General features: G+C 42.2%; 1 protein-coding gene across 2 annotated transcripts in view; it reads left to right on the forward strand.

The window, feature by feature from the left end:
* Positions 1 to 27,400, forward strand: part of LOC311130584 (ephrin type-B receptor 1-like) — a gene marked incomplete at its 3' end in the record, with an annotated part of 197,843 nt that overhangs the window by 164,698 nt on the left and 5,745 nt on the right. The window contains exons 7-13 of one of the 2 annotated variants that reach the window (XM_084163356.1): positions 623 to 785; positions 2,353 to 2,461; positions 2,624 to 2,688; positions 7,206 to 7,394; positions 8,008 to 8,255; positions 20,107 to 20,322; positions 26,347 to 26,496. In XM_084163356.1, coding sequence (XP_084019482.1) covers positions 623 to 785; positions 2,353 to 2,461; positions 2,624 to 2,688; positions 7,206 to 7,394; positions 8,008 to 8,255; positions 20,107 to 20,322; positions 26,347 to 26,496 — 1,140 coding nt within the window. The remainder of the gene's footprint in view (positions 1 to 622; positions 786 to 2,352; positions 2,462 to 2,623; positions 2,689 to 7,205; positions 7,395 to 8,007; positions 8,256 to 20,106; positions 20,323 to 26,346; positions 26,497 to 27,400) is intronic. The other variant, XM_084163357.1, reaches the window with a different exon arrangement.

Below are 27,400 nucleotides of genomic sequence, written 5' to 3' on the forward strand. Positions count from 1 at the left end.
ACAGACAGAGAGGGATTAAAGCAAACAGAGAAAGAAAAGCAAATGCCATGAGCTCTCCAAGCACACACAATGCCAGTGAAAAGGTGTGTTGTGATGAGCCAACGATCTGAAAGGAGAGATGTGTGTGGTAACTCTGGTTGATGATTGATGATGAATATGTCTATGCATGGATTCTAAAACCAGGATCAGCTACCGATATGCTGCAGCATGATGAAAGATCTAATATGGGGATGTTGTTTGGAACTCTTTTTTCTCAACACCCCACTCATTGCTCGATGTCCCTATTTATTTTATGTGGCCCAATTAAAATTATTCTAAAATTATATACTGTGTGTATGTGAAAAGCCTAATTCACCTCTATGGCTGTTTAAAGAGTGCAACAGTGGAGGCCAATGTGGAAATCCACCATCCAGTATAATCTCATACACAAACATAAGGAGGAAAAGGGGCCATTTTGTTATCTAAGCACACAGGGCAGTATGTAGTGTGTGTATTAGGATTAGGGGTTGACTCGAGTTGTGATACTCCACTGCCTAAAAGCTGCAAGCCCAGTGTGATGAACAGATGTAATATTCTCTAGCTCTTTTTCCCCTCTTTTTCTATCTCTCCCTGATTGTTACAGGACCACACTGAGTTGAATTCAACCATGGTGCGGAGCCAGACCAACACTGCCCGTGTGGAGGGCCTGAGGCCAAGCATCATGTACGTGGTACAGGTCCGTGCCAGGACGGTGGCAGGCTTCGGCAAATACAGCAGCAAGCAGTGCTTCCAAACCCTGACAGATGGTATGCTCCGTGTGTGTATGTGTGTGTGTGTGTGTGCGTGTGACACCGCCATGCGGGTCTTTGTGTCTGTGGACTGGGTGTGGGAGATTGGATATAGTAATAACTTAAAACATTAACTGTCATTACTTCAATACATTGGCATGTGTCGACGCAGAGCAGGTGATGAAAATATTTTATAAAACACATTCCCTTGATATTAGGATTTATTTTTAATATACATATTCCAAAGTCAATGTCCGGATCAAAGTAGTTCCTACCAGAGCCATGTATTTGCAGTGCCTTCAGAAAGTATTCACACCCCTTGACTTTTTCCACATTTTGCTGTTACAAAGTGGGACTAAAATGGATTTCATTGTCATTTTTTGTCAACGATTTACACAATATACTCTGTAATGTCAAAGTGGAAGAACATTTGCCCATTATTCTTTAAAAAATGTGTCAAGCTGTCAAGTTGGTTGTTGATCATTGCTAGACAGCCATTTTCAAGTCTTGCCATAGATTTTCAAGCCGATTTAAGTCAAAACTGTAACTAGGCCACCATTTAATGTCGTCTTGGTAAGTAACTCCAGTGTAGATTTGACCTTGTGTTTTAGGTTATATGGCGCTGGTTCCTATCATCTGACTAATTCCTTTTGTTCGGGGGAAAATGCACATTTGAGGTGTTAGCCATAGTGAGTCTTTGCAGGTGGCACAGCTGCATAGTGTAGTGTAGGAAAGCAGCCAACAGAGAGCCCCTGCATGCTCACAGTGTGGTGTAGGGCATTAAGGGATCTCTAGCAGCAGCGCCTGCTGAAGCCTTGGGGTTGCAGCAGCATCCGTTCCCCCACAAAACAGTTGAGTCATCAGTCTTAGAAAAGTTGTAAAACTCTGAACCCAATAAAAAGTTTAAAAAATCACGCTTTTATGCAAATGTTGCACCAAAATAAGTCTACAATATTTGTTATTGCTAGGAACTATTTTGAAAGCTTCCACAAAATGGTATAAACAATTATAACCCATATGGAAACAACATAATATGAAAAAGGATGCTGTTCATTCAAAACAAAATATTAATGGTTATATGAATGAATATGGATAAATACTGGAGAATGTATGATTCAGTTGGAAATGACAGAACAGCAACACATCCTTTTAATCCGATCCATACATATGAATGTATGGTGTTCCTGTTTACTTTCTTAACTATCCCTCTGACACGTAATAGAGCATTTGTGCTGAGATTAGCAGGCGTTCTTCTGACTCCTATTGAGTGTGTAAGGGGATTAGCTGTGTCAGGAAGCTATGTGTCACTCTGAGGGACTGTCTGTCTGCACAGATACTAGCCCACATGTCTGTGTATTTCACAGAGCCAGTAAAGAAAGATATTTTGACACTGTCCCAATACCATTTAACTGTTCCAATACTCCTGTTTCTCTTCTCTCCCATCCTTTCCTCTCTTCTCCTCTCACCGCTTCACTTTTCACACCTTTTCTCTGACCTCTTTTACCTCGCCTTCAACTCTCTCTCTTTGTCCCTCTCTCTCTCTGTCTCTCTCTGTCTCTCTCTCTCTGTGTGTGTTTTGTTGCAGATGAGTATAAGTCGGAGCTGAGGGAGCAGCTGCCTTTGATTGCAGGCTCAGCGGCTGCAGGAGTGGTCTTCCTTGTGTCATTGGTGGCCATCTCCATTGTCTGCAGCAGGTAACAATCACTTAGTCACTGCTCATACTTGGTGTTACCAGGAATATGTTCAGGGGTTATGCATCCCAGGAATTAAATGGTAATATTACAAACGTTTAATACAGTGCCGTTATATTGTCAAATATGGTTACATAACCGTCTTTCGCTGATTCTTTGCTGCAGGAAGAGATCGTACATGAAGGAGACTATATACAGTGACAAACTGCAGCACTACAGTACAGGCAGAGGTAAGCATACAGCTCTCGTCCCATCCCACACACCCCACTGACCCTCCCACTCCCACGCTCTCCTACCAGTAACTTCACCAGAGGCACCACACAACATCTGACTCCCATCACCCCAGTCTGGCCCTTATATAACATCCTGGCTATTTTGACAGATGATCGATTTAAGACACAGCTCGTTACCTCTCCTCCTCCATCCCCGCCTCCCTGTTCCTCTCCAGTACGTGGATGCTATACAATGGTGCCAGATGAGTTGAGATATCCCAACACAGTGCTTTAGGATGATATACACCTTGTAAATGTACTAATTATTCATTTTTATCATGCTTTCTCTCTCCTTCTTTCTCTCTTCCTCTCTCTCTCTTTCTCTCTCTCGCACTTGCACTCGCACACACACACACACACACGTCTCCTACGTACAGTGGGTTCTGGACCAGGGCAGTGGTCGGGGAATAGGGGTTAAAGCATGTACAAGTTTCACCGTTTTACAGCTAAAATTATTGATATTGGATAACATGCTGCCAATCGAGTGCCTACAGGGCCCTGACCTTTCACAGCTCAATCTGTTACCATGGATTCTGAATCCGGCCTAATTAAGGGTGAATTTCCCCAGAGTCTTATTGCCCTGTTCAGTTACTTCTTCTCTCTCCTCTCTCTCTTCTCTCTCTTCTCTCTCTTCCCTCTCTTCCCTCTCTACCTCTCTCCCTCTCCCTCTCCCTCTCCCTCTCCCTCTCCCTCTCTCTCTCTCAGGATTAATAGCATTAAACTGTCATTCTGTTTGATGGACATTCTAAGCACTCAGATCAGAGAGGCAGAGAATGTTTACATTTAAATCTATTAATTCTCTCAGCCATCCATGAAAGATGGTGCCACAGCACAGGTGAAGATAAAAGAAAACTGCCATTTAAACAAGACATAAAATTATATGTTGCTGATCATAAATTGAATAGATTCTGCACATGTGGTGTGAAAAGATTTGGACGGTGTGCAGATAGACTCTTATAATAGTACAGTCAGTGCTGGTTGCCAAGAAACCCATTATGGGATGGTGAGCTGTTTCTCTTCCCCCAGCGCCTGAGTAAATCCTCTCATTTGAGTGTGTTTGGATTCATTTAATTGTCTATTAAATCTGAGTATCCTATTGGTTCAAAGCAATTAGGACAATGTCAGAATGAGCCAATCCTGTTCCATTGAGAACCAAGCCTTGATCTCCCACAAGGGCCACAGAATAGATGGTCTCAAGTCAACCCTTCTGATTGTCCTTTACCTTCAATAGTTCTATTATTCTTCCATTTTTGTAGTGTAGAATACATGTAGAAATATGCAGATATCTGAAAAATCTATAGTTTACCTTGACCTTAATTATGCAAATCCAGCTAAAGTGTCCAGTTTAAGTTTACTTAGTTTTTTCTCTATCATAAAAGTGAAATGCACACACACATTTAGGGTTTGCTTTGCAGGTGCCTAGGAAATGTAAATAAAAAAGTGATACTGTGCAAGTGCATTGTGTGGGATCTCATTTTTCTCTGAATGTTAAAATTGGATGTCTACTGCAGGAGGTGATATTTCCTGAAATTTTTCATCTTAGTGTGTGTTATGACGCGTTTCCCTCTCTTACGTGGCAATGTTTGCTAGGACTCTGTGAGTCACTCTGATCATCTTATATGTCCCTGGGATCAAAAACATAGTTTGGTCTGCTAGTCTTTTGCTTGATTTCCAGGGACTTTTTCCATCTTGCTTGGAGGAAAAATAAACCAATCTAATCATTTGGTCAGCTTGGCAAAATAGCAAGGGGATGTCTGAGGACAGTTTTGATTACAGAAGAATATATCATCACAGTTCAAATGGAGGCACCAGTGTGTAAGCACCAACATTCAAGCCAAATCCATTTGTGATTTTGATGCACTGTTAGGCTTGATTTTCCTTTCGCAAATCAGATCACGCCTCCATTTTGCTCCTCCCCTCCTATAGCCAGAAACTTCAACAGGAAGTACCTGTAATAATTAAATGTCTTATTCGGGGCGGCTTAAGGGTAGGCCTTGTCAAAGAGGTGGGGCTTTAGGAGGGACTGAAAGGCAATGATGGACTCTGAGTCATGGGTGGCTGGAGGGACATCCAGAGCCTAGGAGCAAGCCTGGAGAAGGCCCTGTCGCCGAAGCTCTGGAGCTTCGACCTGGGGATAGCAAGGTGGCCGGCTGTGGTGGAATGGAGTGTGCGTGTGGGTTGGTAGGGGAGAAGAAGGTCTGAGAGGTAAGTGGGGGCAAGGTGGTGAAGGGCTTTGTAGGTCAGAAGGAGGATCTCATAATCAATGCGTTGGGAGACAGGGAGCCAGTGGAGTTCACGAAGGACAGGGGTGATGTGCTGCCAGGACTTAGTGTGGGTGAGTCAGAATGCAGAATTGTAACCATTTGGAGCTTATGGAGGGAGCTTGAGTTGTTGCCGGAGAGAAGTGAGTTGCAGTAGTCAAGACGGTAGGAGATGAATGCATGTATGAGGGTTTTAGCGGTTTCAGCCCAACGCATCACCGGGGGTACACTGCCTGCCCTCCAGGACATCTACAGCTCCCGGTGTCACAGGAAGGCCAAGAAGATCATCAAGGACCTCAGCCATCTGAGCCACGGCCTGTTCACCCCGCTACCATCTAGAAGCTGGAGACAGTACAGTTGCATCAAAGCTGGGACAGAGAGACTGAAAAAACTTTTATCTCCAGGCCATCAGACTGTTAAATAGTCACCTCTAGCCGGCCTCCGCCCAGTAGCCTGCCCTGAACTTAGTCACTAGCCGGCTACCGTCCGGCATTCTACCCTGCACCTTAGAGACTGCTGCCCTATGTACGTAGTCATTGAATACAGGTCACTAATTATGTTTACATACTGTTTTACCCATTTCATATGTACAGTGCATTCGGAAAGTATTCAGACCCCTTCCCTTTTTCCACATTTTGTTAAGTTACAGCCCTATTCTAAAATTGATTAAATATTTGTTTTGTTTATCAATCTACACAGTACCCCATAATGACAAAGCGAAAACAGGTTTTTAGAAATGTTTGCTAATTTATTAAAAATAAAAACAGAAATACCTTATTTACAGTATTCAGACCCTTTGCTATGAGACTCATATCTGGGGAAGGGTACCAAAAAATGTCTGCAGCATTGAAGGTCCCCAAGAACACAGTGGCCTCCATCATTCTTAAATGGAAGAAGTTTGGAACCACTAAGACTCTTCCTAGAGCTGGACGCCCAGCCAAACTGAGCAATCGGAGGAGAAGGGCCTTGGTCAGGGAGGTGACCAAGAACCCGATGGTCACTCTGACAGAGCTCCAGAGTTCCTCTGTGGAGATGGGAGAACCTTCCAGAAGCACAACCATCTCTGCAGCACTCCACCAATCAGGCATTTATGGTAGAGTGGCCAGACGTAAGCCACTCCTCAGTAAAATGCACATGAAGGACTCTCAGACCATGAGAAACAAGATTCTCTGGTCTGATGAAACCAAGATTGAACTCTTTGTCCTGAATGCCAAACAACACGTCTGGAGGAAACCTGGCACCATCCCTACAGTGAAGCATGGTGGTGGCAGCATCATGCTGTGGGGATGTTTTTCAGCAGCAGGGACTGGGAGACTAGTCAGGATCAAGTGAAAGATGAACGGAGCAAAGTACAGAGAGATCCTTGATGAAAACCTGCTCCAGAGCGCTCAGGACCTCAAACTGGGCTGAAGGTTCACCTTCCAACAGGACAACGACCCTAAGCACACAGCCAAGACAACGCAGGAGTGGCTTCGGGACAAGTCTCTGAATGTCCTTGAGTGGCCCAGCCAGAGCCCGGACTTGAACCCGATCTATCATCTCTGGAGAGACCTGAAAATAGCTGTGAAGTGACACTCCCCATCCAACCTGACAGAGCCGACCAATAAAATTTGATTTGATGAATGTTATGGCCTCATAAAATCGGTTCCAGGACAACAGTCAGGATCAACTCTTCAGTCTAAAAAACACAGCACTTCTCTCACACTAAACAACACAATTATGCCCACTCACACACATACACACTTGCCAAATAACACATATATTTTCGTGAGGGTCTCTGCATTCTGTATTTCTCATTTTTCCATTGCTCCGGACGACAGTAGCACTCAGATTCCAAGCTACTATTGTCAGTGACTCACCCTTATCATCTGTGTAGAGGGTAATGTGATATTGTGTCATTTTTATAAGTTTATGCTCAGTTCCTGAAGGTGGGAGAGAGGAGCTAAGGAAATTGCCTTCCACAGCTATTACGGGAAATAGTTTACATCTGTGTGTGTGTGTGTGTGTGTGTGTGTGTGTGTGTGTGTGTGTGTGTGTGTGTGTGAGAGAGAGAGAGAGAGAGAGAGAGAGAGAGATGGCTGAAAAACACGGAGATGACACGCACACACATACTGTACATACACATAGTCACACACGGACAAACACTGATGAGATATTTGTTTGAGCTTCCCCGTGCTCATCCTAACCTCTCCTCCTTCTCTGTCTCCGTTCCAGAGCTCTCTCTGAGACCAGACATGTCCAACTGCCCTTCCCCCATGGGATGCCCCACCCACTTCTCTGGCTCACCAGGGATTAAGATCTACATCGATCCCTTCACCTACGAGGACCCCAACGAGGCCGTCCGAGAGTTCGCCAAGGAGATCGACGTGTCTTGTGTGAAGATCGAGGAAGTCATTGGTGCAGGTGAATATGGGAAGAGGGGAAACCTAACATTCAGTAAGATGGTGGAAATAGAGTACCTCTGCTGCATCCATGAATCTATATCATTCTCTCCTCCTCTTTCTCTCTACCTGTACAGTATCCAGGTGTTAGCACAGCTATTCTGTTTTTTTTTATACCACTTTAGATAGAGAACCATCTCCACTTCACAGAGATTCTCTCTTTACAGAGGACAATTTTAGCTGCTATCTCAGTAACCGGACCGCCTCCATTCATCTTTAATTCATGCTGATTTTATCTGTCGGGGACATTTATTTTTTACTTGACTTGACATATTCATGCATTCAGCAAAAGAACGATCCTCTCACTGGCTGATGTTTGACGTCTGTAGACTTGTCAGCACAGCACTTGTCTTATGACCCTGAAACTGGGCTCTATGATACTGGGAAGCAGAGGGAGCCAGAGGTTAACACTCTCTTCATCTCTGTGTCTGTGACACATAGTGTTTTATCTTTATGATTGTACATGTGCTATATGTATTAGAATAGGAAGTGAAAATATATGGCATCAGCTTGCATACTGGTAGCTGGCTTTGTAATAAGGTAATCAATCAGTAATCCCATGTCTTTCCCTCCAGGCGAGTTTGGGGAGGTGTATAAGGGTCGTCTAAAGCCGGCTGGGAAGAGGGAGCTGTACGTGGCCATTAAGACCCTGAAGGCGGGCTACGTGGAGAAGCAGAGACGGGACTTCCTGTCTGAGGCCAGCATCATGGGCCAGTTTGACCACCCCAACATCATCCGACTGGAGGGCGTGGTCACTAAGAGCCGGCCAGTCATGATCATCACAGAGTTTATGGAGAACGGGGCCCTGGACTCCTTCCTGAGGGTGAGAGAGGGAGCACTGCTTTGTTATTATGTTTTAACCTCCTCTGTTCAGAACACCAGCCACAGCTTTCACTTAATAGGGCCACTGTGTGGTTTCATACAGTGCCTTCAGAAAGTATTCACACCCATTTACTTTTTCCACATTTTGTTGTTACAAAGTGGGATTAAAATGTATTTAATTGTCATTTTTTGTCAACAATATACACAAAATACTCTGTAATGTCAAGTGGAAGAAGATTATTATATATTGTTTTAATTAACCTCTACGGGATCGGTGTCCCGTATACGGGACGGTTGAGCTAACGTGCACTAATGCGATTAGCATGACTGTTGTAAGTAACAGCAAACTTTACAGGACATAGACATGTCTTATATGGGCAGAAAGCTGAAATTATTGTTAATCTAACCGCACTGTCCAATTTACAGCAGCTATTACAGTGAAAAACGACCATGCTATTGTTTGAGGAGAGTGCACAACAACAAAAAACTTATCACAGCAACTGGTTTGATACATTCACCTCTGAAGGTAAATAATGTACTTACATTCAGTAATCTTGCTCTGATTTGTCATCCTAAGGGTCCCAGAGATAAAATGTATCATAGTTATGTTTGATCAAATCCATTTTTATATTCAAATGTAGGAACTGGGTTCTACATTTTGAACCCCTGCTGTCTCTGGCTCCACACCCACCCCACCCGGCCATCTAGATGTGTGAAAGTTAGTGTATAAGCTAATGATCCATCATGTATGACATTCTTGGGAGTGTGTAAACATACATTTTGTATTACCATATAATTTTTGTATGTTCTCTATAGTTATGTACTTGAAAATGTATAAATTGACCAATTCATCACATTTGGGCAGACTTGATACAAAATAGTTCAGTATTGCAATGCTTCACTGGATCAATCTGAAACTTAACAAACACGCTGATGCCACCTAGTGGCCAAAATCTAAATTGCGCCTGAACTGCAATATTATATTGTGGCCTTTCTCTTGCATTTCAAACATGATGTAATAATTTAATAATGTTAAATTAAAATAATAGAAAATGCATGTTTTTTGTTTGTATTATCTTTTACCAGATCTAATGTGTTATATTCTCCTACATTAATTTCATATTTCCACAAACCTCAAAGTGTTTCCTTTCAAAAGCATATCCTGCTTCAGGTCCTGAGCTACAGGCAGTTCGATTTGGGTATGTCATTTTAGCCGAAAATTGAAAAAAAGGGTCCGATCCTTAAGAGGATAATGGAAAATAAAACACTAATATATCTTCACTAGATAAGTATTCAACCCCCTGAGTCAATACATGTTAGAATCACCTTTGGCAGCGATTACAGCTGTGAGTCTTTCTGGGTAAATCTCTAAGAGCTTTGCACACCTGAATTGTACAATATTTGCCCATTATTCTTTAAAAAATGTGTCAAGCTCTGTCAAGTTGGTTGTTGATCATTGCTAGACAGCCATTTTCAAGTCTTGCCTAGATTTTCAAGCCGATTTAAGTCAAAACTGTAACTAATCCACTCAAGAACATTACATTTCTTCTTGGTAAACAACTCCAGTGTATATTTGGTCTTGTGTTTTAGGTTATTGTCCTGCTGAAAGGTGAATTTGTCTCCCAGTGTCTGTCGGGAAAGCAGACTAAACCAGGTTTTCCTCTAGGATTTTGCATGTGCTTAGCTCTATTCCGTTTATTTAGATCCTAAAAACTCCCTAGATCTTGCCGAAGACAAGCATACCTATAACATGCAGCTACCACCATTCTTGAAAGTATGAAGAATGGTACTCAGTGATGTGTTGGATTTGCCCCAAACATAACGCTTTGTATTCAGGACAAAAAGTTCATTTCTTTGAGACATCTTTTGCAGTATTACTTCAGTGCCTTGCAAACAGGATGTATGTTTTGGAATATTTTTATTCTGTACAGGCTTCCTTTTTTTGTTGTTGGTAATTTGCTGTATGTTAGTATTGTGTTGTTGATCCATCCGCAGTTATCTCCTATCACAGCCATTAAACTCTGTAACTGTTTTAAAATCACCATTGGCCATGGTGAAATCCCTGAGCGGTTTCCTTCCTCTCCGGCAACTGATTTAGGAATGGCGCCTGTATCTTTGTAGTGACAGGGTGTATTAAAACACCATCCAAAGTGTACAATTAATAACTGCACCATGCTCAAAGGGATATTCAATGTCTGCATTTGTATTTATTTTTTCATCTACCAATAGGTGACCTTCTTTAAAAACCATAGGAAAATCTCCCTGGTCTTTGTGATTTAATCGGTGCTGGAAATTCACTGCTTGACTTCACTGCTCGACTTAGGGACTAGTTACAAGACTTGAAATGGCTGTATAGCAATGATCAACAACCAACTTGACAGAGCTGGAAGAATAAAAAAAGACTCACTGCTCTTATCACTGCCAAAGGTGATTCTAACATGTATTGACTCAGGGGTGTGAATACTTATTTAAATGAGATATTTCTGTATTTCATTTTCAATAAATGTGCTAATTTTTCTACAAACATCTTTTCGCTTTGTCATTATGGTGTATTGTGTGTAAATGGGAGAGAAAAAATCTATTGAATCAATTTTGAAGTCATGTAGTATGAATACTTTCTGAAGGCACTGTATGTGGGGTACAGAGATGGTATAGTCATTTAAAAATAATGTAAAACACTATTATTGCACACAAGTTGAGTCCATGCAACTTATTATGTGACTTGTTAAGCACATTTTGAATACTTGTTGACACAAGACATTTCAGCTTTTAATTTTTAATGAATATGTAAATATTTCTGTATTTCATTTTCAATATATTTGCTAACATTTCTACAAACATAATTCCACTTTGACATTATGGGGTATTGTATGTAGAACAGTGACACAAAATGTCAATTGAATCCATTTTAAATTCAGGCTGTAACACAACAAAATTTGGAAAAAGTCAAGGGGTGTGAATACGTTCTGAAGGCACTTTATATCAATCATATTGATCGATCAGCTGAAGCTTTTATAGTTAATTTGACAGTCTCACACAAACAGTGAAGTATGATTATTGAGATTAGTTGGCACAAGGATTATGACAATGGAGATTTCAAGCTACCTGGAGGATTAAGGTTTTTCGATATAGCAGGGAATTGAGATCTGATAAACAACCTTGGCATGAATTGGAAAAAATGTCTAAAGCTTGTGTGTGTAAGCACGATTTATATTTATCAATAATCTTTGATTTCTCCTAATGTAATTCATGAGATTAACGTAAATGCAATTGTTCCACCCAGAGCCCTTTGAGGCAATGTAGCTAATATATTCACAGTGCCCTGATTCAAAGTGCCAGCCTGGCACAGTTTAGTGCTTCTTCTTCCTCCTTGGAAACAGAGAACATGGAACCCAATCAATACGTGGCCTAGTTTTCTAATCCCCCCAACCTGTTTCCTCCTACCGTTTGATCCTTGGCTCGTTTGAAGCGAGGCTTTGAACACCCCTTTGATGTCTGCTCCCTCACCAGGCCCCTCTTCTGAGCCACCGCACTTGACTCCTGCAGCCATCGATTTCTGGGTTGTTTTTCTCCTGGCATGCCCATGTTGGTGGCGCAGGGAGCCAGAGTTGAATGAGCACCCCGCTCTGAATGTTGGAGGTGCCCACTGAGGCCACAGCGGAGGGTCAGACCTGCCGTAACTCATGGGAGGGGGTTATCCACCTTGGTAGGGGCCACTAACAAACATCCAAGCTGGGGATAAGGAGGCAGAGTGAGAGAGATTAAAGACATGGATCCACTGTGGGGCTTAACATATATGTTTTATTTATTGTCACATACACCGGATAGGTGCAGTGGTGGAATGTGTTGTTTTACAGGGACAGCAATAGTATTATGCCTGGCCGGTGTTATGGGCGGGCCTTAGGGGGCCTGACCCGCCCTACCGTACCTCCTTGCCCGTCCAAATAAAATATTAAAATATTGATAATTTATTTGGCCGAGACACGCGCCGACAGAAAGATGCATCAATCTCAGATAAAGCATTTGCGAGAGTGAAACAGCGCCCCTCTGTCTCAGTATGTATAGCCCATGTATCTGATGCTGTCTGGCCAAAAATAGAATGCTATGTCATACTCTTTTTGGCCAGACCGCATCAGATACATGGGCTACATACAGTGGGGGAAAAAAGTATTTAGCCAGCCACCAATTGTGCAAGTTCTCCCACTTAAAAAGATGAGAGAGGCCTGTAATTTTCATCATAGGTACACGTCAACTATGACAGACAAAATGAGAAAAAAAAATCCAGAAAATCACATTGTAGGATTTTTAATGAATTTATTTGCAAATTATGGTGGAAAATAAGTATTTGGTCAATAACAAAAGTTTCTCAATACTTTGTTATATACCCTTTGTTGGCAATGACACAGGTCAAACGTTTTCTGTAAGTCTTCACAAGGTTTTCACACACTGTTGCTGGTATTTTGGCCTATTCCTCCATGCAGATCTCCTCTAGAGCAGTGATGTTTTGGGGCTGTTGCTGGGCAACACGGACTTTCAACTCCCTCCAAAGATTTTCTATGGGGTTGAGATCTGGAGACTGGCTAGGCCACTCCAGGACCTTGAAATTCTTCTTACGAAGCCACTCCTTCGTTGCCCGGGCGGTGTGTTTGGGATCATTGTCATGCTGAAAGACCCAGCCACGTTTCATCTTCAATGCCCTTGATGATGGAAGGACGTTTTCACTCAAAATCTCACGATACATGGCCCCATTCATTCTTTCCTTTACACGGATCAGTCGTCCTGGTCCCTTTGCAGAAAAACAGCCCCAAAGCATGATGTTTCCACCCCATGCTTCACAGTAGGTATGGTGTTCTTTGGATGCAACTCACCATTCTTTGTCCTCCAAACACGACGAGTTGAGTTTTTACCAAAAAGTTCTATTTTGGTTTCATCTGACCATATGACATTCTCCCAATCCTCTTCTGGATCATCCAAATGCACTCTAGCAAACTTCAGACGGGCCTGGACATGTACTGGCTTAAGCAGGGGGACACGTCTGGCACTGCAGGATTTGAGTCCCTGGCGGCGTAGTGTGTTACTGATGGTAGGCTTTGTTACTTTGGTCCCAGCTCTCTGCAGGTCATTCACTAGGTCCCCCCGTGTGGTTTTGGGATTGTTGCTCACCGTTCTTGTGATCATTTTGACCCCACGGTGTGAGATCTTGCGTGGAGCCCCAGATCGAGGGAGATTATCAGTGGTTTTGTATGTCTTCCATTTCCTAATAATTGCTCCCACAGTTGATTTCTTCAAACCAAGCTGCTTACCTAATGCAGATTCAGACTTCCCAGCCTGGTGCAGGTCTACAATTTTGTTTCTGGTGTCCTTTGACAGCTCTTTGGTCTTGGCCATAGTGGAGTTTGGATTGTGACTGTTTGAGGTTGTGGACAGGTGTCTTTTATACTGATAACAAGTTCAAACAGGTGCCATTAATACAGGTAACGAGTGGAGGACAGAGGAGCCTTTTAAATAAGAAGTTACAGGTCTGTGAGAGCCATAAATCTTGCTTGTTTGTAGGTGACCAAATACTTATTTTCCACCATAATTTGCAAATAAATTCATAAAAAATCCTACAATGTGATTTTCTGGATTTTTTTTCTCAATTTGTCTGTCATAGTTGACGTGTTCCTATGATGAAAATTACAGGCCTCTCTCATCTTTTTAAGTGGGAGAACTTGCACAATTGGTGGCTGACTAAATACTTTTTTTCCCCACTGTATAGTAAGACGGGTGCTGTTTCGCTTGCGCGGATGCTTTCTCCGGTGAGAAAGTTTCAGCCACCGTTCGGATGCTGGAATTATTTTGGATGAACGTGCGAAGGTAACCTACTTTTTGAAGTGATTTGTTTGTCAATCAGATGAAAACATCATGACTGGTTGTGTTCATGCCACAGTAACACTAGAACTGCTAAAGCAATCATTTGGACTGCTCATGAATTACATTTTATTACTCTGCATGTTTATAGTCATAAGCATATATAACACACTGTCGTTGTTAGAATCGTAATATCACAAACAGAACTGTTAGAGTTATAATGCCATTTTTAAATGGTTTTCTCTGGTTGCCCCTCCTTCTCCCGACAGTAGGGCCTGATCCCCTGCTTCTACCGGTACCGTGCCCGGTTGATAATCACCCCTAAGGTGCTGTGCCCAATTGATAATCACTCTGATAATTGCCTCGAAACTGAACCTAAACTATATCGAAACTAATCTCACATATCTAACAACAGGTGAAAAACATTATTATGTAATCACCAATTGTGAATGAAGAACAAGGCTGGCCATTCTATTGTATGGATCTATTCTAATTATAATCTCAAAATGGTATGTACCCTATATCAGTCCAATGAATCCAAGCAGTTTTATCAGTCTACTCTGGCCTACACAGTGAAACTGTGCGTAATTTACAATGGCAAAAAGACCAAGACGAATGGATGCACATGCTGCGTTAGCGTTGCTACAAAATCTGAATGAAAATGTCTCAGATAGTGGGGAAGAAATTAATCATGACATCTCTGATGGTTATTCTTCTGATTCTTAGCTTCAGCCTGAACCTACACCTCCAAGGGCTAAGAGCAAAAAAAGCCAGAACGGTGCGCACTGAGCAAGTGCACACGCCACCACCAAATGAAACAGTGAGACAGAAGAGAGGAAGGGACGGCACCGTTTGGATAGACCATACTGGTTACAATGCTACGGGCCATAAATAAACTGTTACCGCATTCCAAAACATATGTTTTCTGTTGCATAGTTGTAACAAAGGCATTCCACAAATAAAATTGATTGAACACCTGAATATTATTTTTATATATTTTTGTACATATAGCCTACAGTATCATAATCTAATACAAATGCTATTGTGTTATTTGAAATGTATATTTTTTCGTATTCTAATGTTACCTAAGACCTTCATAAACACAACCAAATAATTATTTTTTCAATAACATAGGCTATATGAAATGTATTACTGGTAATTACACTGTTAGAATGTTGAAGTCAGAATGTCCCTAGTCCCTTGAGGCCCAGCGGTTTTATTAAAAGGTAATACATTTTTACAGTTAAATTACATGTCTTTACTATGAAACTCATTAAAAAAAGTTGTGAAAAAAGTTGTGCTTGCGAAAGGCACACATAGGACATCCCGTGAAAATATTTGCCCCTCTATGGAAATCAAATTCCCAGCCAACTGATTCGTTCTGGCGCCGTCCCTAGCAGTACGTCTCCCCTGGAGCAAATTAGGGTTAAGTGCCTTGCTCAAGGGCACATCGACAGATTTTTAACCTTGTCGGCTCAAATTATTGGCCCAACGCTCTAACCACTAGGCTACCTGCCACCCTACAAACAAACAAACAAACAAACACACACTCTGTTCCTTACACAGGGCCCAAGTCAAGTGGAACACGTATTACGTCAATGAAGGACAATTTGGTAACATTTGGAAAAGTGCATAGCCTATATGGTGCTATTCCTCAATACTCAACAACTGTTAAATAATTATATATATATATATATATATATATATATATATATATATATATATATATATATATATATATATATATACACTACCGTTCAAAAGTTTGGGGTCACTTAGAAATGTCCTTGTTTTCGGTAGAAAAGCTATTTTTTGGTCCATTAAAATAATTGATCAGAAATACAGTGTAGAGATTGTTAATGTTTGAAATGGCTATTTTAGCTGGAAACGGCTGATTTTTTAAATGGAATATCTACATAGGCGTACAGAGGCCCATTATCAGCAACCATCAGTCCTGTGTTCCAATGGAACATTGTGTTTGCTAATCCAAGTTTATCATTTTAAAAGGCTAATTGATCATTAGAAAACCCTTTTGCAATTATGTTAGCACAGCTGAAAACTGTTGTGCTGATTAAAGAAGCAATACAACTGGCCTTCTTGAGACTAGTTGAGTATCTGGAGCATCAGCAATTGTGGGTTCGATTACAGGCTCAAAATGGCCAGAAACAAATAACTTTCTTCTGAAACTCGTCAGTCTATTCTTGTTCTGAGAAATTAAGGCTATTCCATGCGAGAAATTCCCAAGAAACTGAAAATCTCGTACAACGCTGTGTACTACTCTCTTCACAGAACAGCGCAAACTGGCTCTAACCAGAATAGAAAGAGGAGTGGAAGGCCCTGGTGCACAACTGAGCAAGAGGACAAATACATTAGAGTGTCTAGTTTGAGAAACAGGCGCCTCACAGGTCCTCAACTGGCAGCTTCATTAAATAGTACCCACAAAACACCAGTCTCAACGTCAACAGTGAAGAGGCGACTCTGGGATGCTGACCTTCTAGGCAGAGTTGCAAATATACCCTTTGCCTATATAACAGCTTTGCACACTCTTGGCATTCTCTCAACCGGCTTCATGAGGTAGTCACCTGGAATGCATTTCAATTGAAGCTAGAGACTCTTATCTCCCTCACTAACTTTAAGCATCAGTTGTCAGAGCAGCTTACCGATCACTGCACCTGTACACAGCCCATCTGTAATTAGCCCACCCAACTACCTCATCCCCATATTGTTATTTATTTTGCTCATTTGCACCCCAGTATCTCTATTTGCACACCATCTTCTGCACATCTATCACTCCAGTGTTAATACTAAATTGTAATTATTTTGCACTATGGCCTATTTATTGCCTTACCTCCATAACTTACTACATTTGCACACACTGTATATAGATTTTCTATTGTGTTATTGACTGTACGTTTTGTTTATCCCATATGTATCTCTGTGCTGTTGTTGTTTTTATCGCACTGCTTTGCTTTATCTTGGCCAGGTCGCAGTTGTAAATGAGAACTTGTTCTCAACTGGCTTACCTGGTTAAATAAAGTTGAAATAAATACAAATTAAAATTAACAGGAGTGCCTTCTTAAAAGTGAATTTGTGGAATTTCTTTCCTTCTTAATGCGTTTGAGCCAATCAGTTGTGTTGTGAGAAGGTTGGAGGGTATACAGAAGATTATGGCAAGAACAGCTCAAATAAGCAAAGGGAAACGACAGTCCATCATTACTTGAAGACATGAAGATCAGTCAATACAGAACATTTCAAGGACTTTGAACGTTTCTTCAAGTGCAGTCGCAAAAACCATCAAGCGCTATGATGAAACTGGCTCTCATGAGGACCGCCACAGGAATGGAAGACCCAGAGTTACCTCTGCTGCAGAGGAAAAGTCCATTAGAGTTACCGGCCTTAAGAATTGCAGCCCAAATCAATGCTTCACAGAGTTCAAGTCACAGACATATCTCAACATCAACTGTTCAGAGGGGACTGTGTGAATCAGGCCTACATGGTCGAATTGCTGCAAAGAAACCACTACTAAACGACACCAATAAGAAGAAGAGACCTGCTTGGGCCAAGAAACACGAGCAATGGACATTAGACCGGTGGAAATGTGTCCTTTGGTCTCGAGTCCAAATTTGAGATTTTTGTTTCCAACCGCCGTGGCTTTGTGAGATGCGGTGTGGGTGAACGGATTATCTCCGCATGTGTAGTTCCCACCATAAATCATGGAGGACGAGGTGTTATGGTGTGGGGGTGCTTTGCTGGTGACACTGTCTATGATCTATTTATAATTCAAGGCACACTTAACCAGCATGGCTACCATAGCATTCTGCAGTGATACGCCATCCCATCTGGTTTGGGCTTAGAGGGACTATAATTTGTTTTTCAACAGGACAATGACCCAACACATCTCCAGGCTGTGTAAGGGCTATTTTACCAAGAAGGAGAGTGATGGAGTGCTGCATCAGATGACCTGGCCTCCACAATCCCCCGACCTCAACCCAATTGAGATGGTTTGGGATGAGTCGGACCGCAGAGTGAAGGAAAAGCACCATATGTGGGAACTCCTTCAAGACTGTTGGAAAAGCATTCCAGGTGAAGCTGGTTGAGAGAATGTCAAGAGTGTGCAAAGCTATCATCAAGGCAAAGGGTGGCAATTTGAAGAATATAAAATATAAAATATATTTTGATTTGTTTAACACTTTTTTGGTTACTACATGATTCCATATGTTATTTCATAGTTTTGATGTCTTCACTATTATTCTACAATGTAGAAAATAATAAAAATAAAGAAAAACCCTGAAATGAGTAGGTGTGGCCAAACTTTTGACTGGTACTGTATATATACAGTGGCTTGTGAAAGTATTCACCCCCTTGGCATTTTTCCATTTTGTTGCCTTACAACCTGGAATTAAAATGGATTTTTGGGGGGTTTGTATCATTTGATTCATACAACATTCCTACCACTTTGAAGATGCAAAATAATTTTTTTTGTCAAACAAACAAGAAATAAGACAAAAAAACTGAACACTTGAGCGTGCATAACTATTCACCCCCCCAAAGTCAATACTTTGTAGAGCCACCTTTTGCAGCAATTACAGCTGCAAGTCTCTCGGGGTATGTTGCTTGGTGTTGCCCCTTGCTTAGTGGTGTTGCAGACTCTGGGGCCTTTCAGAACAGGTGTATATACTGAGATCTCGTGACAGATCATGTGACACTTCGATTGCACAAAGGTGGACTTCATTTAACTAATTATGTGACTTCTGAAGGTAATTGTTGCACCAGATCTTATTTAGGGGCTTCATAGCATATGAATACATATGCACGCACCACTTTTCCGTTATTTATCTTTTAGAATTTTTTGAAACAAGTAATTTTTTTCATTTCACTTCACCAATTTGGATATTTTGTGTATGTCCATTACATGAAATCCAAATAAATACAGGTTGTAATGCAACAAAATAGGAAAAACACCAAAGGGGATGAATACTTTTGCAAGGCACTGTATATATGTGTGTGTAGATACACTTAGTGGCCAGTTTATTAGGTACACCCATTTATTAGGACCCCCCTTTGCCACCAGAACAGCCTGAATTCTTTGGGGCATGGAAACGTTGCTCAATTGGTATCAAGGGACCTAACGTGTTCAAGGAAAACATCCCCCACCGCATTACTCCACCGTCAGCAGCCTGTACTATTAACACCAGGCAGGATCGTGCCGTGGACTCATGCTGCTTACTCCAAATCCTGACTCTGCCTTCAGTATGAATCAACAGGAACCGGGATTCGCAAGACCAGGCAATGTTTTTCCACTCCTCAACTGTCCAGTGTAGGTGATTGCGTGCCCACTGGAGCCACTTCTTCTTGTTTTTATCTGATAGGAGTGGAACCCGGTGTGGTTGTCTGCTGCAATAGCCCATCCGTGACAAGGACCAACAAGTTGTGCGTTCCGAGATGCTATTCTGCACATTACTGTTGTACCCTGCCGTTATTTGCCTGTTTGTGGCCCGTCTGTTAGCTTGCACGATTCTTGCCATTCTCCTTCGACCTCTCATCAACTAGCTATTTTTGCCCACAGGACTGCCGTTGACTGGACTTTTTTTGTTTGTTGCGCCATTCTCTGTAAACTTTAGACACTGTTGTGCGTGAAAAGCCCAGGAGGCCATCCTTTTCTGAGATGCTGGAACTGGTGCGCCTGGCACCGACGATCATACCGCGCTCAAAGTCGCTTAGGTCACTCTATTTGCCCATTCTAACGTTAAATCGAACAGTAACTGAATGCCTCGATGCCTGCTTTAAATAGCAAGCCACGGCTACGTGACTCACTGTCTGTAGGAGCGAAACATTTTCGTCAATGGGGTGGTGTACCTAATAAGCTTTATTAGCATAAAGAAACTGCTCCACCAATTTGTTTAACTTTACCTTTGTATCTCCAACACAAGGACATTCTTTATTATGTCATTACCTCTAAAGTGACATAATTTCCTCTTTGCCCCCTGGTCCCTGCCCTGCAGCAAAATGACGGACAGTTCACAGTGATCCAGCTAGTGGGGATGATGCGTGGCAATGCCGCGGGCATGAAGTACCTGGCAGAGATGAACTACGTCCACAGAGACCTGGCCGCCCGCAACATCCTGGTCAACAGCAACCTGGTCTGCAAGGTGTCCGACTTCGGCCTGTCCCGTTACCTACAGGATGACACATCAGACCCCACCTATACTAGCTCCCTGGTGAGTACCCTGTCTGTCAATAGAGTGTTGGGTGATTCAATAGTTGGCCATGGTTATTTATTTGTGTCTGTGGTAAATAGGGATTATACTATGTCAAATGTCACTCTTTTTTCACCAGAATCATATCCTATATCAAAGTCTACAGTATGTATATGAGTATAACTTGCTATAACTGCAGTATTCTGTATTGCACTACTGCAGCAAAATGCACAAGTTGTTGAATTGCAATCTTGATGAGTTCTGAGGACTCGTCTCACAATTCTTTGGTTAGAACTGAAATGCAAAAGAAAAAAAAGTTTCCACAATTCTGTGTGTCTGTCTGGCTGTGTGCAGGAGGCAGAACTTTATAATGAGTTTCCCATAGGGCAGCCTCCACAACAGCTTTAATCAGAACATCAACATTTTGAAAGGAAACAGTACATTTTTCTCTTTCCCGTTTGCAAAATGGACAGTATTATTACACAATGTGGAACTCCAGACATTGGCATTGTGAATGGAATAACAACTAATGTCTGAGATGAGTGTGCATGTCTGCCTATTACATTTACGTCATTTAGCAGACGCTCTTATCCAGAGCGACTTACAAATTGGTGCATTCACCCTATAGCCAGTGGGATAACCACTTTACAATTGTTTTTTTTTTGTTGTTGTTTTTTTTTGGGGGGGGGGGTAGAAGGATTACTTTATCCTATCCCAGGTATTCCTTAAAGAGGTGGGGTTTCAAATGTCTCCGGAAGGTGGTGAGTGACTCCGCTGTCCTGGCGTCGTGAGGGAGCTTGCCTATGCAAAGACACTCTCTCACACGGTCATAGATTATAGAAAATTATTGATTGGTGCTTGCAGGAGCATTGTAATAGACAACCCTGCAAGTATCATCTAAGATTTCTGCTAGGTTACACTGTCCTGCCTCAGAGAGTAGTTGGATTTCATTTGGGTTTGGTTATAAGCTCTTGAGTTGTGCTCTATATTGTAGATTTCCCACTTCGCATTTCCTCCCCTAGAATCAAATCAAATCAAATCACATGCGCCGAATACAACATGTGTAGACCTTACAGTGAAATGCTTACTTACAAGCCCATAACCAACAATGCAGTTTAAGAAAAAAATAAAAATAGCAAATAATTAAAGAGCAGCAGTAAAATAGAATAACAGTAGGGAGGTTATATACAGGGGGTACCGGTACAGAGTCAATGTGCGGGGGCACCGGTTAGTCGAGGTAAATGAGGTAATATGTACATGTGGGTAGAGTTAAAGTGACTATGCATAAATAATAAACAGAGTAGCAGCAGCGTAACCTCTGACACCGCCTGGTATGGAGGTCCTGGATGGCAGGAAGCTTGGCCCCAGTGATGTACTGGGCCGTACACACTACCCTCTGTAGTGCCTTGCGGTCGGAGGCCGAGCAGTTGCCATACCAGGCGGTGATGCAACCAGTCAGGATGCTCTCGATTTTACAGCTGTATAACTCTTCACGACTGTCTTGGTGTGTTTGGACCATGATAGTTTGTTGGTGATGTGGACACCAAGGAACTTGAAGCTCTCAACCTGTTCCAATACAGCCCCGTCGATGAGAATGGGGGCGTGCTCATTCCTATTTTTGGCCAGGTGGCCAGGTCTCGGACCTCATGGCCAGGTCTCGGATGGCCAGGTCTCGGACCTCCTCCCTATAGGCTGTCTCATCATTGTCGGTGTGATCAGGCCTACCACTGTTGTGTCGTCGGCAAACGTAATGATGGTGTTGGAGTCGTGCCTGGCCATGCAGTCATGGGTGAACAGGGAGTACAGGAGGGGACTGAGCACGCACCCCTGAGGGGCCCCCGTGTTGAGGATTAGCGTGGCAGATGTGTTGTTACCTACCCTTACCACCTGGGGGCGGCCCGTCAGGAAGTCCAGGATCCAGTTGCAGAGGGAGGTGTTTAGTCCCAGGGTCCTTAGTTTAGTGATGAGCTTTGAGGGCCCTATGGTGTTGAACGCTGAACTGTAGAATCATCTTCTCCTTAAGAAACCATTGGTGTCTGGGTGTTTGTGGGTGTATATTAAGTGAGAGTGTGCCTGAGTGTGTGGATGTGGGTGAGTACGGCAGAGAGGCAGTGTGTATTGGTCCTGTCATGGTTGGCCCAGAGGGCTGACCCTGTGGTTCTGGGTGGATGGCTGAGGGGGACTGGGGGAGGCTGGGGGGTTATGGCCGTGCTCTGTGCTCTGTTTGCTGCCTGCTAATTAAGACAGTCTTAGCCACTCCTCTCTGTCTATTTAAATGAGCTCTCTCTCCTATAAGATGGGTTTGCTGGGACAAACATGGCAGGGGTAGCTCCAATGCTTCAGTATCTCATCATATCCCAGCTCAACATGAGAAACAAACCTGGCCAACAGGCTAGCTGTTTCCATTACAGAGCTGAGCTGCTCCACTGTTGTTTGAAATGGGAAACAGAGCTATTTGTGCTGGGGTTGCCCTTTTCACCTAACGAGCTCTGCCCTGAGCACCTCAGACTGCACTGCTGAACAACACCATTGATTTATTTATTTCTGTTTGTTTGCCCTTTTAATTCCAGTTCTCCAGCCAATGTTCTGTTGGTTGGCTGTGAAAGGGCTTTTTGAGGTGAAAGGGTTATTTCTTAACCACACCTGATTTAAAAAACAGCCATTGCAGAGGTAAAGCATTTCTCCTACTTCCAACCACAGTTTTTTAGTTGCTGGCTGCAACCCATTGGCAGTAAGGTTACTCATTGAAAAGCATGTTAGATTTCACTGATTAATTGCACTATACATACAATCTAATTGCTAATTGTTTATATCACATATCATACATATATTATAACAAATCTAATATGATGGCTTTGGCCACGAGGGGCTCTTTTATTCACCTTTGTAGGGGAGATTTGTAGTGTGAGTGTCTGCGGTGACGTTTAGGCCTTTGTAAATGTCACACACATCATGGGGAGTGAGAGAGTTGAGACAAAAGAATGTAGAGGCCGAAAGCTGTACAGAACAAGCTATCAAAAGAGCACCAGAACTGCACAGTGAGTGGCTCACCATTTACATTTTCTCATCTAATAATTTATGTCCAGCCCTTCATGGTGTCAGTAGTTCAAAGATGAGAAGTTAAATTAACTCTATCTACGCCAAGCTCCTGGTCCCTGGTACAGTATGTGACTTCAACGTCTCAATATTGACACAAATATAAAGTAGTACGTTTGTCAATATTTAAATAAGTTAGAGCATGAGTTATGCAGGACCCATGGGAATGCTTTATGTTAGGGAGGTATACGTGATAATTAGGTCAGTGCTTAGTTCCTGTTTGTACTGTATCCATCCGTATCTACCCAGTCTGTCTCCACAAACTGTTCTTCAAGAAAATATCAATATAATTTGTACTGCTCTCTAAATTGCCATTGATGCAGGGTTTCCCTGCTTCATGCCATGTAGATAAATATCCTCATGGTTTGGACAGTGTGAACCCACTTGGCTTTAAAAAGGGATGACAGTCACTGGAGACTGAGGGAAAAAGCCTGTTTTGCAGAAATGTCCAAATGATACATATCTGGAGTAGGGCCATATTGATTTGGGTTTAACTGTACTATAAAAACAAGAATGTGAGATGGGAAAAGCCAGCCCTCGATACCCCTGGAGTTTTTTTTTTTTTAACAGAATAAGTGCCATTCTCTTCACCCAATGGGATCATAAACCAAATTATGCCGGCTGGCATGAAATGCATTTTTCATCACCCCTCTGCCATATTAATAGTCTAATTTATCCTTGAAGATTGGAAAAACAAAGTAATCTGGTTAGGCTTCACATTACTATTTATGATTTACTGTGGCAGATTTATGAGCTTACGTTATATGTGTGTAAATGTATACTACATGAAGAGTGTGTGTGTGTGTGTGTGTGTGTGTGTGTGTGTGTGTGTGTGTGTGTGAGGAAGGGAGAGCTGGAGGGAGAGGAAAGGAAACAGGGAGAGAGGTTTGCCTGTGTTTGTGCTAGGGAGAGATACAGGAGAGAGGTTTGCCTGTGTTTGTGCTAGGGAGAGATACAGGAGAGAGGTTTGCCTGTGTTTGTGCTAGGGAGAGATACAGGAGAGAGGTTTGCCTGTGTTTGTGCTAGGGAGAGATACAGGAGAGAGGTTTGCCTGTGTTTGTGCTAGGGAGAGATACAGGAGAGAGGTTTGCCTGTGTTTGTGCTAGGGAGAGATATAGGAGAGTGGTTGTTTCTGTATGTGTTGTATGTAGATTAGTATACCCCTCAAAAAGAAGACACCTATCTCAAATACTTCAATAACTTATTACATGTAATTCTTGTCATTAATTTAAGGAACAGTCATGGAGTAACCAACATAATGAACACGCAGTACCAAAACCCAGCAGATTTTAATTATAGCATCAGTAGTTGTACTGTAAAATGATTCCATTCATTATGCCTTTCTCCACTCCCTACACTAGACATCACACAGTGTCTGGAGCTCTGAAGCTTTGTTGACTATAGACCTTGCTGTAATACTGTCAACACTTTTAAGTTTCATAATTTCATTGTTTCCCTGAGGGAATTCTCTCTTCTCACAGTTTTTATTGGGTAGAGAGAGAAAGTCGACTCTATTCATTATAAACATACAGTGTGCGCCAATCCTATTGTTTGCCTCTGCATTTCAACAATTTGCTTTATTAAAAACCTACGGTTTGGCTGCCTCCCCCACAACGTTAATTATAGGGGATCTGCAATGCAGCCTCAAACGAGCCAACCATTGAAGCATTATAAGTTCAGCAGGAAATGCTGGGATTTGTAGTATTTTTGATGCTGTAGCATTCCTTTCTTCTGTTGTGGAAGAGACATCTGAGCTCGCCTCCAGGAGCCAAAGAACACACAGAGGGAAAGTGGCTCAAAGCGCTGTAAATTAAATGCACAAGAACTGAGAGTCTGATTCAACGCATGCTTCTGAACAATGGTTACTCTCTCATGTTGTCACACTGAATACCCTTCAACATCAAAAATCTTCCTTGTAAAATGGATCCTTAGTAATACATATGTTATTCTTGAGTCAACAACTGACTTGTAAGCATCAGGTCCATTTAGCTGTTGACGGCATGTGAATATTATTTATGGAGGTTTCTCTGCTCAACACTCATCAGGGGTTTTCTCTCAGTCCTGTGAATTTACAGCACAGGCTTTTCAAACCCAAGACTCTAGCCAGAACAATCAGAACAGGGCTTGCGCTTCATGATTTTCAGTCCAGCGCTCCAGACAGAGCTTACAGAGGTCTTTAATTCAACCATCTCCAATAGATGGGATCCACCATCAGCCCAATGTGCTTCGCTAACAGCACACACTCATAAATATGTTCCCTGTAGAGCATGTAGCTAGATCCGGAGGAGGGCTGTGTAAGCCTGCAGTTCCTTTGAAATCAGGCTTATCCAAAAGCGTACACGTCCTGGCCTATTGGTGCTGTTAAGAGTACACTCTTCCAGGAGTTGTAAGAGAAATCACCCCAGGGTGTGCTGTATGCATGGTGGGGAATATGAAATTTGCATCGTTCATCAATGTTAATGAAAATAATTGCATGGTGAGCCAGTGTTGTTGGTACACTCACTCATTACACAAATACCACTAATCTTTTTTCCCAAATACATCAATAGATTTATATAGTCAGCATGTGATTTAAAAAATATGTTTTTCAAAAGAATGTTTATAATGACATATAAATAGTTTGGTTTTAAGTCCGCTGCATATGTTTTTGATATGGAGATTGTAGGTTTTGAATAAATACTTAGATTGGTGGGGTGATTTCAGCAAAGCTCTGTTCTTGATAATGAAGTGTATTTGCAAGAGGAAGCTCACAGAGATGGTTCTAATTCGTCTTTGGCTATGACAGTTTGGCCTTGGCCTTAAAAAGCAGGAAACTGTCAAATGTCATGTCAAACCAGCCAGTGTAAAGAGACACAAGATTACGGTCTAAAAAAAGTCGCTCTTTCTTCCTTGTCTCTGTCTCACTCTCTCTCTTTTTCTCTCTCTCTATTTCTCTCTCTCTCCCCCCAGGGAGGGAAGATCCCGGTGAGGTGGACAGCCCCTGAGGCCATTGCCTACAGGAAGTTCACCTCAGCCAGCGACGTGTGGAGCTACGGCATCGTCATGTGGGAGGTGATGTCATTCGGCGAGCGGCCGTACTGGGACATGAGCAACCAAGACGTGAGTATTATACAACTTCCTGTCCTTTCAGTATTAACAGATACAGTGCCTTCAGAAAGTATACATACCCCTTGCCTTATTCCACATTTTGTTGTGTTACAGCCTGAATTCAAAATTGAATAAATATATGTTTTTTCTCACCCATCTGCACACAATACCACATAATGACAAAGTGAAAACATGTTGTTTTTTTTACACTTTTGCAAATGTATTGAAAATGACATACAGAAATATCTCATTTACATAAGTATTCACACCCCTGAGTCAATACATGTGCAGCAATTACAGCTGCTAGTCTATCTGGGTAAGTCTCTAAGAGCTTTGCACACCTGGATTCTTCAAGCTCTGTCAAGTTGGTTGTTGATCATTGCTTGACAGCCATTTTCAAGTCTTGCCATAGAATTTCAAGCCAATTTAAGTCAAAACTGTAACTATGCCACTCAGGAACATTCAATGTCATCTTGGTAAGCAACTCCAGTGTATATTTTGCCTTGTGTTTTAGGTTATTGTCCTGCTGAAAGGTGAATTTGTCTCCCAGTGCCTGTTTCAAAGCAGGCTGGACCAGGTTTTCCTCTAGGATTTTGCCTGTGCTTAGCTCTATGCCGTTTATTTTGATCCCAAAAAAACAACAAGTCCTTGCCGATGCCAAGCATACCCATAACATGATGCAGCCACCACCATGCTTGAAAATATGAAGAGTAGTGCTCAGTGATGTGTTTTTGGATTTGCCCCAAACAACGCTTTGTTATAACTCTCAGGACATAAAGTTCATTTCTTTGCCACATTTTTTGCAGTTTTACTTTAGTGCCTTATTGCAAACAGGATGCATGTTTTGGAATATTGTTATTCTGTACAGGCTTCCTTCTTTTCACTCTGTCATTTACGTTAGTATTGTGAAGTAACT

Source organism: Coregonus lavaretus (genome assembly GCF_964263955.1).
Source record: "Coregonus lavaretus genome assembly, chromosome: 6".
Taxonomy (NCBI): domain Eukaryota; kingdom Metazoa; phylum Chordata; class Actinopteri; order Salmoniformes; family Salmonidae; genus Coregonus; species Coregonus lavaretus.